Source organism: Delphinapterus leucas, chromosome 16 (assembly GCF_059928025.1).
Source record: "Delphinapterus leucas isolate spDelLeu-1000000601 "Yukka" chromosome 16, BTC_Dleu_Yukka2, whole genome shotgun sequence".
Lineage (NCBI taxonomy): Eukaryota > Metazoa > Chordata > Mammalia > Artiodactyla > Monodontidae > Delphinapterus > Delphinapterus leucas.
This window is the reverse complement of record NC_143144.1, coordinates 18,070,345-18,084,852: the sequence shown is the minus strand read 5'-3', so window position 1 is coordinate 18,084,852 and position 14,508 is coordinate 18,070,345. Positions and strand designations below refer to the sequence as shown.

The 14,508-nt window shown below is 41.3% G+C and overlaps 1 protein-coding gene and 1 pseudogene across 1 annotated transcript in view; one reads left to right on the top strand and one right to left on the bottom strand.

Annotated features, from left to right (window-relative positions):
* ZNF365 (zinc finger protein 365) overlaps window positions 1-4,257 on the bottom strand; it is a 28,480-nt gene extending 24,223 nt beyond the window's left edge. Inside the window, exons 1-2 of the mRNA XM_022560632.3 lie at window positions 3,746-4,257; window positions 1,305-2,060 (exon numbers count right to left, since the gene is read on the bottom strand). Coding sequence (XP_022416340.1) covers window positions 1,305-2,047 — 743 coding nt within the window. The 5' untranslated portion in view covers window positions 2,048-2,060; window positions 3,746-4,257. The remainder of the gene's footprint in view (window positions 1-1,304; window positions 2,061-3,745) is intronic.
* LOC149747229 (uncharacterized) lies at window positions 3,402-12,420 on the top strand (annotated as a pseudogene).
* The last annotated feature ends 2,088 nt before the right edge of the window (window positions 12,421-14,508 follow it).

Sequence of the window (14,508 nt, the reverse complement as noted above, 5' to 3'; positions counted from 1 at the left end):
CCCTGGGTGCTACAGCAGGTCAAGGCACTAGCTTCCCACCAGGGAACATCAAGAACCAAAAGAGAAACATTTTTCAATGGAGATCATCTCCCTAGGAGCAGGGTATCAGTAAATCAATGGCTGATTCAAATCCGTCCTCACTACATGATTTTAAAATCATCTAGTTGAGCAGAGCAGGCTTTCCCTCTAGGTAGGCAGTAAGCATTTAGTAATAGCAAGTGATGATCTCTTTAATATATAGAGTTTCTCAGCCTCTTACCAAGTAGAGAAGCTTTAATTTACTACATTTTAAGAGAGAACACAAAATAGAAGAGTGCCACAGGGCAAAGAAAGCATGAAATTAAGACAATCTGTATAATAGAACTCAACTTATTTGAAAACCTGCCTTTTAGGCTGTTTCAGTCAATCAATTTTTACGTCCTTTGGTTCTGTGAATTCTGAGCCCCCATTTAAAATTAAATCCAACATTAAGCATTTGGGAAATAACACTGCATTGTTACATATACTTTTCTAGTTTGGGTTGAATCCATACTCATTGATAAGGAAATGCTTTTCCAAGTGTGATAATTTTTAAAGTAATAGCTTCTCTGATCACCTATAACTTGTAAAAACCCGTGTGAACTCTTTGCAAGCAGGCATGACTTAGTCTAGTATTTTACAAAAAGAAAATTCTCAAACTTAAATCAGAAGAGTATGGAAATCTCAGAAGCTTCCTCTGGGTATCCTAATGTCTGCTTCTTCAAAATAAAAATTATAATTAACAGATTCTCTGCTATTGACATGTAATTAATATAGACAGGTAATCCAAAATGGCAAAGAAGCCAAAATTATTTATATTTAGAGTATACTTGAACAAGACAGCCTCTCATGTTCTTGATTTTATTGCCTGGAGACCGTCAGTGAGACGGAAAGGGTCCCCTAGTACTCCCTTTCTGCCTTCCCTCTCAGCTCCCTCCCACCCCCCCCTCCCCACCCCACCCACGACCACGGCCAGGAAAGGGTCCCATGAACAGACTGCACTACTCCTCTCTCTAAAAAAATTATTTGTAGTGGTTTACAGTTTCCAAAGTGAGAAGGAATTCGATATTTCGACTTTCATGTTGCTGAGCTGGAGACCACAGTGGAGAGGGTAAATAGTGTTAAAAGCCTTATGCCTCCTACATTCAACTATATCAATGGGAGATGTAGCCAAGGTACCTGCAAGTGATTAAAACCAAACCTTCCTTAACATTCGAGTGTAACTTGTGAGGGGGTGGGAAGGGCCTAAAGCAACGGGGTTAGCATCCTGTTTCAACACCACTTACTCTTCTTTCCTGAGAAGCTCCTCTTCAGATTCCGTCAGGCGTTGCCTCAGCGCTGCGATCATCTCCACGGCCACATCCACCTGTCTGTTCAGGGCCCGCTCTCGTCTCTGCACTTCCTGCTTTTTCTGAGTCAGCTGCACAAAAGCTGCCCGAACTTCCAACAGTTCAGCCGTTTTCTGGGCCAGCTCTTTGGTGAGTTTATCGATTCTCTTCTCAATGGTCCTGTCCACAGCCTCGACCATCCGATTGAATTTTTCTCTGACATGTGCCTCGAAAGCTGCTTTGGTGTCTGAGGTGGGGAGGCCAGGACTGGACCTCAGGCCATCCAGCGAGTCTGCACGTAGGTCTACCGTAGTGTAGGTCTGCACATAGGACACAGGCCTCTCTGCCACCACCTCGAATGGCTTCCTGTCCTTGCCGTGTTCATGCGAAATGCTACACAAGTTAACATAGCTCGGTTTCTGCTTCACTATGTTGCCACAGCTCTGCAATTTTCCCTGTTTCAGGGGTTCTGAGGAACTGACTAGGTCTGTGTCTTTGAGGGACGGAAAGAGGCTGCATTTTGTCAAGAGGGTTCTCTCCTGGTAGCTGTGACTGAATTCCAGATGGGCCCTCAATGAGGACAGGCTTCTAAATCTGGTATGGTCCCCACACCTCGGGCAGCGGAATGGCAGGCACACAGCGACATTCTCAAAGGACTCCTGCCAGGGGTATCTGCTTTCCTCAAAAGCCTTCTGTTGCATTACTCTCAAAGTCCTGGGCAGGGGAGAATAAAACAGGTAATTGGCACGTCTGTTTAAAAAATGCTACTGAAACGATTGTTGCTGATCATCTCCATGAGGACAGAGGCTTTTAAATTCCAAATGACTTTTGCATTTAATATCTTATTACTAAAATTAAAAACCTACAATCCATGGGCCAAATCCAGCCACATTCCACTCATTTGCATATTGTCTACTGCTGCTTTTGCACTAAACGATAGAGGTGAGTAGTTGAGACAGAGGCTCTACAGCAGGCTAAGTCAAAACTACTTACTACTTGGCCTTTATAGACAAAGTCTGCCAAACCCTGCTTAGGATAAAAAAGGTGGGTAACATTCCCTTTCCACAGATGAGAAGACTGGAGCAAGGAGGTAAAGTAATTAATCCAAGGTCAAATGGACAGTGTCAGATTCCGACGTGGAATTCAAGTTTCCTGCCCTCCTGAACTTAGTACAGTAACTGCAAAAAAGTGTCCTATTTTACTGATGACACTGATAAGCATGAATACAAAAAAAAATGAGAAAAACTCACATGAATTGCCAAAACAGGTCCTAAGACAGCAAGCTCAGCAGTCTTTCCTCAAGTCAAGGAAAGGTTATCACTCAAACTAGGTGCAGTGGCATTAAGCACACAATCAGCTGAAAAATTTTCAACCTGAGATTTTTGCCTTTAATTTTTTTTAAATTATTGCCATGATGATTTAAATCAAAGTGTTATCGTAATAATGATGCCCCCCCAATACTCCAGATTTACTGAAATCTGGATACCCAATATGTCAAATACTATTGAACGTTAAGTGGGGCCACAGACAAGATTTTATTAAAACAGTGTCCTGGTTGGATTTGTCCTGTCTGTTTTAACACGAAAACCTCTAGGATGGCAAAAGTTTGAACCAGGTGGGTATCAGCATAACTCTTTTAATAACGGGAAGTTCTTATTTCCTTGCAGACATTTATTATCTTAGCCCTAGCAACAGATGACTGCTAGCAACCCGATTCCACAAGCAGCGGCTATCTATTCCCTCCAGGAAGGGTTTCTTCTTAAATGTAACAAGCGCTGGGCCCCAAACAGAGGTCTAGACTGAGAAGCGTTGTTCCTAGGCCCCTCAGCCTCTTCAGAAGTAGAGACACCAACGGTCCCCACACAGCTAGGCAAAGCTTCCAGGTTAATAAGCCTCTGGCCCCCAAAGAGGGGACCCTCTTCCTGTGCTACACCAGGCTGTTGGACCACGGGTTTTCTGGAGACAGGATGCCAACCCTGGCCGGAAACTCAGGCCAGAGGTGAAGAAGGGGAACTCGGGATTCTAGGGAGCAAGGGGAAGGGGTGGAATCCCTGCATGGGGAAATGGGTAATCACGCACTCCGGGAGTACGCAAGGTTTCAATGGCCCAGAGGAAGCTCCAGTTCACAGGGTGGGCGGACAAGCCCGAATTTCCTCTGCCTACGACAGGGCAAGCTGGAAATGACTGTGCCTCGGGGGTCCCGGCTCTCCCCGCCCCTGCCCCGCAGCGTGCCAGCCCGTCGGTGCCAGAGTGGATACATGCGCACACGAGTTCCCGCAGGCGGGGGCCGAGAAGCCCAACTCCCCGCCGTGGTACGGGGACGGGACCTACTGCCTAGCCCGGACGGCCCCCTCTGCCGCGCCCCCTGGGCCGGGCCGCGGGCGCAGATGCCCACTTACCCGACTTGTTGCTGCCCCTGCAGCTGCTGCTGCCGCTGCCGCCGCCTCGCTTCTACTGCTGCGGGTGCGAAGCGGTTTTCAGCAGAGCCGTAAATCAGGCTGAGCTGGTCCGCTCCCACCCCCCGCGCACCCCCGCTCCGGGACGAGCGGCGTCCAGGGCGGAGCGTGGCGCGGGCCAGCGGGGGCGGCGTGCGCGGTCGCCGGGGTCCCGCGCGCTGAGAGAGCTTATGCCCTGGGGGTCCCGGACTGCCGTGGTCTCGCAGGGGACACCCCTGCTCTGCTCAGCTGCCGAGAGCACCGTCCGCCCTCCCCCAGCCGTGGAGCGGGATCCGGCTCAGGATTCCACTGACATCACCGGGAGCGGTGCTGGGATCGCTCCCCTGGAGAGGAAGGAGGAAAGCGTGCCAGCCTCGGAAGCGCTGCGCTTTCCGCAGGCCCTGGCAGGGTTTTTTCGCACTTCACAGTTATTGGGGAGCGGGAGAGTGTGCATCAGGATGAAGCACGGCTGGGCATCTTCTTTGAAAATCTGCCAGCAGGAAGATCCGGGTGTATATGTTAGGACCTCTTCATCCTAACATCCCCAAATAACTAACCTAGAGAGTCTACCCTAACCTTCCTGGCAAGTGTCCTCCTGCTAAGTTAACTGGCAGGACTAAATCTAGAAAAGTACAGGGTTGTGAATAGAGAAACGAGACCCGCAGCATTCGCACCCCCATCTCTGAGGGGCACCCTCCCCCCCAGCAAAAGTGAAGATTTATCACCCTAAAGGGAGGTTTCTTTCCTTCTAAAGGACACTGATGACTCAGCTTTTTTTTTTTTTTAAACCTCTTGGAATATTCCTAGTCTAACTGTTGAAATACGAAACCAGAATAAAAGTTACCATTGGGTTTTCTTGTCAAAAGGAGAGGTTTTGTTCATCTGCGGACACTTACTCTAATGAATCTTCTTGACTCCATAGGGTGTCTCTCTTCTCAGAACTTACTCATTTCAACCTTGATTTTATTTTAACTGTAAATATCTCAGTAATTGTCTTATTTTGTTTGTTTGTTTTTTGGTTTGTTTTGTTTTGCAAATGAATCATCACATCAATGTAATTAAGAGTCCAAACTCTGGAGTTAGGCTTGATTCAAATCCTAGTTCTAGAATTGAAATGTATTTTACAATATATTAAATATGGTGATTACATTAACCAAAAATTGACCTTAGAAGAACCGAACAGGAACCTTCTCAGATGTGAATACGCTCCTGAGAAGGGAACCCAGCTCAGTTCCTATACCTTCTCCATGTCTGCAACACTCATGTGTGTGCAGAGTCCCCTGCGTTGCAGAGCCCATAAGTGGCCTGAAGATCAGAGGCAGTCCTTTGGAATCAGACAAATCATTTCACACACCGAGTGTCAGGTAATTATGAAAATCCAGAGGTTATGAATGAACCTGCTCCAGACTGACTGTAAGGATTAAGTAGCATCTGCTGCTACATCTTCATCTCCCTAATGCAACTAATTGCATTCATGTTTTCTGTTTTTCAACCAGTGTAATTGTGTACCTACCACCTACCAGTACTAATCAGCTGCATCATTTAAGCCTCAGAGTCAGAGGTGTAATCTGGCTTTCAAGCCTCCACCAGAATAATCTACTAGAAAACTCTATTTCTGTTAAATTTCGTTGGCATGGCAACCACCACGCAACACCATGCCTTAAATCCCACAGCAGTCTGTTAGCCAGAGTGAGTCTGCAGAGAGCAGGCCGTATACAGAGGCTAAAAATAGACAATTTTACAGCGCGGTTTCCCCTCCCCCACTAGGAGGAGTGTGACTTACTTGCTCCCTTTGGTGAGGTCAAACGTGAGCCAGTTGAGAGAATGGGCTAATCTTCCAGTTTACAGATTTCTCCGCCCCAGTGCCTGGACTAGGAATGTGGAGACCCAAGGTCTAATACCAACTTCACTCCCTAATTAGCTGTGTGAGATTCAATGCAAGAGGGGCAACATCTCTGGGCTTCAGTGCCATCATTTGTAAAAGGCAGGAGCTGGAATGGACTAAGGATTTTCCAGTGCCACAGTCCTAGCTGCTAGTTCAGTTAATGTGTTTGTCATTTCCCTGCTAGTGTGGATGGGGTGGCTCGCAGAGAGGACATGGCAGGCAGGCGTGGTGCTGGTGAAGTTTGTCGTTTGTCAACAAGTGATTTGGCAGAAATCATTAGGTGTGATCTCTGGTAATTATAGCTGATGTACAGAGTGCTTATCACATGCCAAGGACGGTGCTAAGTGATTTTCACATAATATGCCATTTAACTTTCCTAATAAGGCCAAGAGAGAGAGATTACTAGTATCCCTATTTCATACATGAGTAAACTGAGTCATAAAAATAGTAGAATTAATAGATCGTTTTTACATAGGTAGTAAATTATATAGCTGAAATTTGAACCCAGGCTACCTAAATTCAGAACCTGCATGCTTGACCATTATTCCATTGTATCTCCAGTGCCCAGATCATTGCCTGCTCCCCTAAGGGCCCTCAAAAACTAATTGTTGAATGAGCAGTGAATGACCACTATGCTAGAAGGTTCTCAGTGCATATTATTCACAAAGCTTCAAAGCCCTTTCCTTTCTCAGTAGTTTATAATGTGAAGAGAAACCTTTGCGACATCCACCCTAAGCTAAATGGTTGTAGAGGAGGTAGAAAACTCGTTACTCTGGAATAAAATATACAGAAAAAGATACAGTTAAAATATGAGTATTGGTAGGTAATGAGTCTGAATCATGTAATTATGTGAAAAATGAATTGTGGAACTGATGCTCTGTCAAAATAGGGCCTGTTTCCTAGGACCTAGAATACATAAGCAATTTTCTCCTACTATTTTAGGCAAAAGTTATATTTGTTTTTAGAAGCAGAGAGGAAAAAGAGGGCACTTAGGACTATGGGCAAGCGAGAACTGAACTTGCGAATAACATATAGGCTATAGAAATAAATCTGATTGGGAAGAAGGATTCCCACCACCTCCCCTGTCTCAGCCTCCCACAGCAGGTCCTAGGTTCTGCTAAGACCATAAGATGAGATGAAAAGATAACTTCTTTGGAACAGTAGTATTATAAGGTGAAAATTAGTAGTGTTCTTCAGTCTCTACCTTCTAGTCTAACGTCTCGCTAAAAATGAGTTGTTAGCGTACTTTAAACTTTTTATTGGAGACGAATATACCTATACTAGTTTTTCATATCGTAAGGGAAAGCCCTAATGAATTTTCACAACTGGAAGCATTCGTGTGAGCAGCATCCAGATCAAGAGACAGCAGTTCCCTGCCTCAGAATACTCCTTGGTGTTCCTAGCAAGCACCTGTGCCCTCCTCCACGAGGGCAACCATCATCCCGACCTCTAACAGCACGGCACACGCCTGCCTCTGTATGCTTCATGTCAATAAAATCCTGTTAGGGCTTCCCTGGTGGCGCAGTGGTTGAGAGTCCGCCTGCCGGTGCAGGGGACACGGGTTCGCGCCCCGGTCTGGGAGGATCCCACTATGCCGCGGAGCGGCTGGGCCCGTGAGCCACGGCCGCTGAGCCTGCGCGTCCGGAGCCTGTGTTCCGCAACGGGAGAGGCTACACCAGTGAGAGGCCCGCGTACCGCAAAAACAAAACAAAAACAAAAACAAAAACAAAAAATAGTGTTTGGGTCCATTTTAGGTCATGGTTTCTTCATATAAAGTTTTAAATGGAGAATATCCTATCAATATCTTTGACATCTCCACATTATTGGATCTTCCAATCTTTTAATATAGTGTAAATCTCTAATTTGTCTTTACACCTTTTATTTAGTTTTAGTTTTTTCTCCTTAAAGGAGTTGCTTTGGGGGGGGTTAGTTTTATGCCTAGGAACCTTATATTTTAGAATAACTTTTTTGGTAAATTTTCATACATGTACAGAAAGGGTATGTCATAAATTTGTGGCTTGATGAATTTACACAAAGTGAATATACTCATGTAAATACTAACCAAATCAAGAATAGAACATTACCAGGCCCATCCCTTAAGAAGTTTCCTTTGTATTCCTTCTAAGTCACTACCTCTACCCTCTTCCCAAAAGAAACTACTCATTTAATTTGTCATTTTAATGTAGTTCAGTTTTACAATGTTTCCCTTATAATTAGTGCTTTTTGTTCCCAGTTTAAGAAATCTCCTTCCTAAGTTTATTAAAGTATTCTCCCTTGTTTTACTCCAGATGCTTCCACTGTGACACCTTTGGCTCAGAAGTTATGTAACTGTATGTGATTGATCTCCAGCAGTTGGGGTTATTTTCTAATTTTCTTTTTATTATTGATTTCTAGTTTAATCCCAACATGATCAAAGAGCATATTCTGTATGTTTTGAGTCTTGTCAAATTTGTAGAGGCTTGCTTTATTGCCCAGCATGGGATTAATTAAGGTTTGTTCCATGTACACCTGGAAGAATGTGAATTCTTTCACAGTTGGGTAGAGTTTTCTGCATATGTCATTTATGTCAAGTCTGTTAATCCTCTTATTCAAATCTTCTTTACCTTTAATGATATTTTCACCTTAAAAAAATTTTTTTTTTTTTGGTGAGAATGCTGAAGATCTACACTCTTAGCAAATTTCAAGTATATAATACAGTGTTGTTAACTATAGTCACTATGCTGTGTATTAGAGCCTCAGAATTTATCTTATAACTGAACATTTGTACCCTTTGATTAACATCTCCTCCCCCACCCCCAGCTCCTGGCGACCACCATTCTACTCTCTGTTTCTGTAAGTTTGATTTTTTTAGATTCCACATATAAAGTGATACCATATATTATTTGTCTTCCTCTGTCTGGCTTATTTCACTTAGCAAAATGCTGTCCAGACTCATCCAGGTTATCACAAATGGTAGGATTTCCTCCTTTCTCATGGATGAATAATATTCTGTTGTATATATATACATCTTCTTTATCCATTCATTCATTGATGGAGACTTAGGTTGTTTTCATATCTTGGCTATTGTGAGTAATGCTGCAATGAACATGGAAGTGCAGGTATCTCTTGTGATTTCACTTCTTTTGAATATATACTCAAGAGTGGAATTGCTGGATCATTTGGTAGTTCTATTATTAATTCTTTGAGGAACTATTTTCCATCATGGCTGTAGCAATTTATATTCCCACCAACATTATCAAGGATGAATTTTTGACTGCTTGTTTTATCACCTAGTGAAAAAGTATGTAAATTCTCCCACTATTCTTGTAGACTTGGATATTCCTATTTTTAGGTCTTAAGTTTTGCTTTATATATTTAAGAGACTTATAGCCAAATGTAATATGCAGAACTTGTTTGTAATGTGATTGAAAAATGTATTTTAAGACACCAGGGACATTTGAACATAGGCTGTACATTGGATGATATTTAGGAATCATTGCTAAATTTGTTAGATGTGGTGATATCTACTAGAGATAGAGACTAAAAGGTTTATGGGTTAAATTTTACAACATTTTATAGAATTTGCTCACAGAGTAAATTGAAAAGATTAAGCAATATATTTCCTTTAATATTTTTATACTAAATGCCTCTTCCTACACACAAAGATATTATAGAGAAATGATTGATAAAGATATGATTTATCACATGCTAAATAAATAAAGCTGCCTCATTTCCCATGGAAAGCTGGCTTGGAATTTTGTGAGAGGCCTTGGTCAAACATAGACAAATACTCCATTTTTTTAAACCACTAATAGATGATTCTTCTTTCTTTTTCTAAATGTGAGCAAAAAATATTTTGGGAAAAAAATAATATAGTATATGCAGTTGTGGATGGCTGGGAATATTTTCAGAGTGAAATCAGAAAACTCATGGGATTGTTAATTTTATGTGTCCACCTGACTGGGCTGAGATGCCCATGTAGCTGGTAAAACATTATCCCTGAGTGTGTCTGTGAAGGTGTTTCTGGAAGAGATTAGCATTCGATTCAGTAGACTGAGTACAGAAGATCTACCCTCACCAATTGTGGATGACCATCATCCAATCCATTGAGGGCATGACTAGAACAAAATGGAGGAGGATAAGTGAATTCCCTCTTTCTCTTCTTGAGCTTGGACATCCATCTATCCTGCTCTTGGACATCAGAGCTCCTGGTTCTCTGGCCTTTGGAGTCTGGGACTTACACCAGTGGCCCTCTGGTTTTCAGGCCTTCAGCTTTGGACTGGGAGTTACGCCATGGGCTCCCCTGGTTCTCAGGTTTTCTGACCTGGACTGAATTATACCTGCAACTTTTCTGGTTCTCCAGCTTGCAGGTGGCAGATTGTGGGATGTCTTGGCCTCCATAACTGCATAAGCCAATTCCTATTACAAATTTCCTCACATATGTGCATATGTATCCTATTGGCTCTGCTTCTCTAGAGGCTCCTGACTAATAAAACCCATAAGAAAAAATTGTATTTAAAAAAATATTTCTTAAACATGGTCTAAGGGGAGATTTTGAACTAAGATAAGTTCACTAAGATGTACACTGTCATTAGTACCCAGATATGTGAGCCAGTAGTCTTCAGCACAGGAATCGACTCACAAGGCTGTGAGCAACAAAATAAGGGAATACCATTGGGAAGGTATTCAACTAGAATGGTCTTTTGTAGGCTGATTATGAAGTGGATTTAATGGAAACTAATATTTTTTTCCTTTATGAGTTGGAAATCACCGGTAAGTAGCTCTTAGGAAATTTGTACAGATATTAAAAATACAATTTGCTGATTGCCTGAGCTCATCTCTCTGTAGCCCATATAATGGGTACTAATTTTTCTTGTTTGCAGATGTAGAAACTGAAGTTGAGACTTAGATCCAGACAGCCTGCATATAGTGTAACGACAGCAGCAACCCTTACTGAGCAAATACTGTGGCACAGGCAGTATGCCATGTATTTTACCAACATAATTTTCCTTGTCAGGAAGGTATGATTATATTCATTTGATGAATGTGAAAACTGAGTTTCTAAAAGTGAAAGTGACCTTCCCAAAGCTCTACTCTAAGTACTGGGTACCTGGAATTTAATCCTGGATTTGTCTGGCTCCAAACCCTGTATTCTTTCTTGTGTATCATAAAACTATTGACCGCCATGTGCTTCAGATTAAAATGATCATTTAACTACATTATATGGGATTGTTTTAGAACACGTTACTTAAAATTTTTCTTTTTCCTTTTCCTTGCCAGTTATTTTATTTCTTCACCATTTAATTCGTTTTTAAAAGTTATGAAAGTATGCTCGCTTGTGTTTTTTTTTAAGATCAAATAATAAGAAGGTATAGTTAATTCCCCTGTTTACATCCCATGCCCTTCCTATAGATGACCACTGTTAAATTTCTTACATAGTCCTTTTCAGAAATTTTCTGTCTATTCAAACACATACACACACATTTTTTTACTTAGATGAATGTATATTTTATTTTGCATATTGTTCTGTACCTTTTTTCACTTAACATATCTTGCACATCTTTCCACAGAAATATATAGAGAGAGCTCTACATTTTCATTTTAATGGCTATGTATATCGGCATTCCATTGTATGGATGTACATCATCCAGGTAAGCAGTTCCTATTAGGATTGCTTCCCTTTTTTTTTTTTTTTTTTTTTTCTGCGGTACGTGGGCCTCTCACTGTTGTGGCCTCTCCCGTTGCGGAGCACAGGCTCCGGACGCGCAAGCTCAGCGGCCATGGCTCACAGGCCCAGCAGCTCCACGGCATGTGGGATCTTCCCGGACCGGGGCACAAACCCGTGTCCCCTGCATCGGCAGGCAGACTCTCAACCACTGCGCCACCAGGGAAGCCCACTTCCCTTTTTTTAATTGCAAACCGTACTGCAATGATCAGTCCTATATGGATATCTTTGCATACTTATGTGAGTATCTGTCAGATTGAATTAGGTGCTTGAAAACCAAGGATTACCTTCTAAGCAAGTTCTAATTTTGGTTCTAATAAGTAATGGGGCATAAATTTCAAGGGACCCAAGAGACCCAGAAGCCAGCTAAAAAGAGTTATTATATAGCACCTTTATTCTCTACTCAAAGCAACTTTATTCAATATTCAGATATTACCACATTGGCTTCCTTCTGCTGCTGGTGAGCAGAATTCTTTCAAATATCTGAGCTGTCTGCACTCTCTGTGTTTTACCAGGATGATCATGGAAGGTTCTGCCTACAGGTGAATGACATCTTCAAAGGGCAAATAAGCTTTGATTCTTTCAATTACCTTCCTTGAGGTAGAAATCCACTGGGACGTGCCAAGTCTCTCATCCTAATTGTTAAAGTAATATTACACAGCATTCTGGATCAGTTTATTGAACAGACATTTTCCATAAACTCTGCAATCTTTACACATCCAATTTGTGGCAATAATGTGAAGCTGGTTTTACTAAGAAAAGAGCATTCCCATCCTGATATATCTTACTTGTGAACAACTGTTATCTCTCAATTTGATATTTCTTTTTCTTCAAAAGACAAAAAGGTCATTAAATATATGGAGTGTGTTAAGAGAGGGATTTGACTAAGGATTTATTGGAATGAGGATAAATTCCTATAAGTAGAAATGCTGACTTAAATGGCATGGTTTTTAAATTTTGATAAATATTGTTAAAATGCCATTCAAAATTGTTTAAATGTATATTCTCACAAGCTTACAGTACTCTGAACCCCTACACACACATCTTCATCTCCACACACACATTTTCATCTTGGAAATTGCTAATGTTCTAATTATGGAAAATATTATTTGTAAAACATGTTATCTTGTTTTTCAGTTGCATCTTTAAATTATGAATGCATTTTAACATCACATATTTCTTTTACTTATGACTGAACTGCCCAGCTAGAATTTATTTTAAGCATCTCAAAGAAAAGTGGGGAGATCATCTCATGATGGGTAAATATGAAGGGAGACATGTCCAAATTCCCTTGGGAAAACTGCTTGTCTTCTGCAGGCTTGCTGAGATTCTTTAGTACAGTCATGGCCACTGTGATTCTCTAAGAGAAAGGGTGGAAGAGGGGTTTGAAGGAGAATCATTGCACACTCCTCCCCACCCCCAGCCTTTCTTACCACAGCAGTTCTGATGACGCCACCTCTGGCTCCTAAATGCTGTGGGAATTTTATGTACGAGTATATATTTCTGCATGTAAAAACTGTAAAGTAAAAGTTTATTTGTTGTTATTCATTATTCAGTTCTGTTATATACTTATTTTCAAGAATGTCTTATGTAACGATCAAAAAGGGGGTTAGATAGTATAATAGATCGTCTGCAAAGATAACTGTGCCTCCCATCAAGCAGTGAAAACTGTTTCCCCTCCCCTTGACTCCAATTGGCCTTGTGTCTTGCTATGACCTATAGAATGTGATAGAAGCATTGTTGGGCAAGTTCTAGGCCCTGCCCTTCAGAGGTCTGGCAGCTTCTGCTTTCACTCTTTTGTTTATAGAGTAAAACAAGAGTTGAACCATAATTGTAAGAGAGAGAATGAGAGACCAGCCAGCTCCCAGCCATTCCAGTCACCCTTGCAGAGATGCCCGGCATGTAGATGAAATCATCTTTGACATTCCAGGTTCATGTGAAGTGTCCAGCTGACTGCAGTCACGCAAGAGATTCTAGTGAAGAGGAAGAACCATGTGAAGAGGAAGAGCCACCAACTGAGCCTGGCTAACTCTCAGAATCATGAAAATAAAATAAATAACTGAAACACTAAGGTAGGTACTAAAATAGTACCTAGGGAGAAAATCTTGTGAAATATAAAATAAAAACCAGTTGTCAAGACAAAGGAGATCAGTGTAGATGGATAGAGAAGGCCCCAGACAAACAGGAGAGTACAAAATTCTTATCTTGAGTTAGGGTTCAATGGCTGGGACTAGTATTCTAGACCTGTGTTTCCAGTATAACTTTTTTCGATGATGGAAATATTCACCTGTGACTATTGAGAACTTGAAATGTGACTAGTGCATGTGTGGAGCTGAGTTTTAATTTTTATTGAATTTTAATTAATTACATTTAAATTTAAATAGCTCCATGTGGCTAGTGACCACCATATTGGACAGTGTAGCCACTATATCACATGTCACACTTCATCCTGATGAAGGGATAAAAATCAACAACTCAACCCCAAATTGTGTCTTTTCACCTGTACTCCTCCTTAGAATTCTGAGAGGAACTTCATTATACTCAGACCTTCATCTGCTTTGGAGTCTCAGCTGAGAATAACCATATCATCTGTCAACTTCTGCATTTGGAGAACCAAGAGTTAGAAGTGGGCTCCCCCTTGTTATGGTCTCTGAGTAAATAGAGAATAAATAGGGGCTGAGAATAACTTTTTTTAAAAAAATCTGTCTTTGCCTTTTATTCTATGTCTATAAATAGTCTTGAAGTAAAAGCACTTGTTATAAAGGAAATTGTTAAGAGCTTTATTTAGGGTATTGAATGCAAACCCAAACATATATAGGTATGTGGTGTTTCCCAAACTTCCTTCAATATAGAAATATTTTGTGTGTGACTTCTATTAATCTCTTACAGCAGCAATAGGACACATTTGGGGAATGCTCTCCTACAAAACTGCAGAATTTTTATTAAACTGGGTTAAATGTCATAATGAAATATTGAACACTTCAACCATGAATACTACATGGTAACTTTCCAAAATCAATTCCATTTCCTTAATTAGAAAATTAATCATTTGAGATTATTAAACAAATATGAAGCAAGATTAAAATGATGATTTTCATTTCCTTATGGGTTAATTTTTAAATAATTTAACAAAAACAG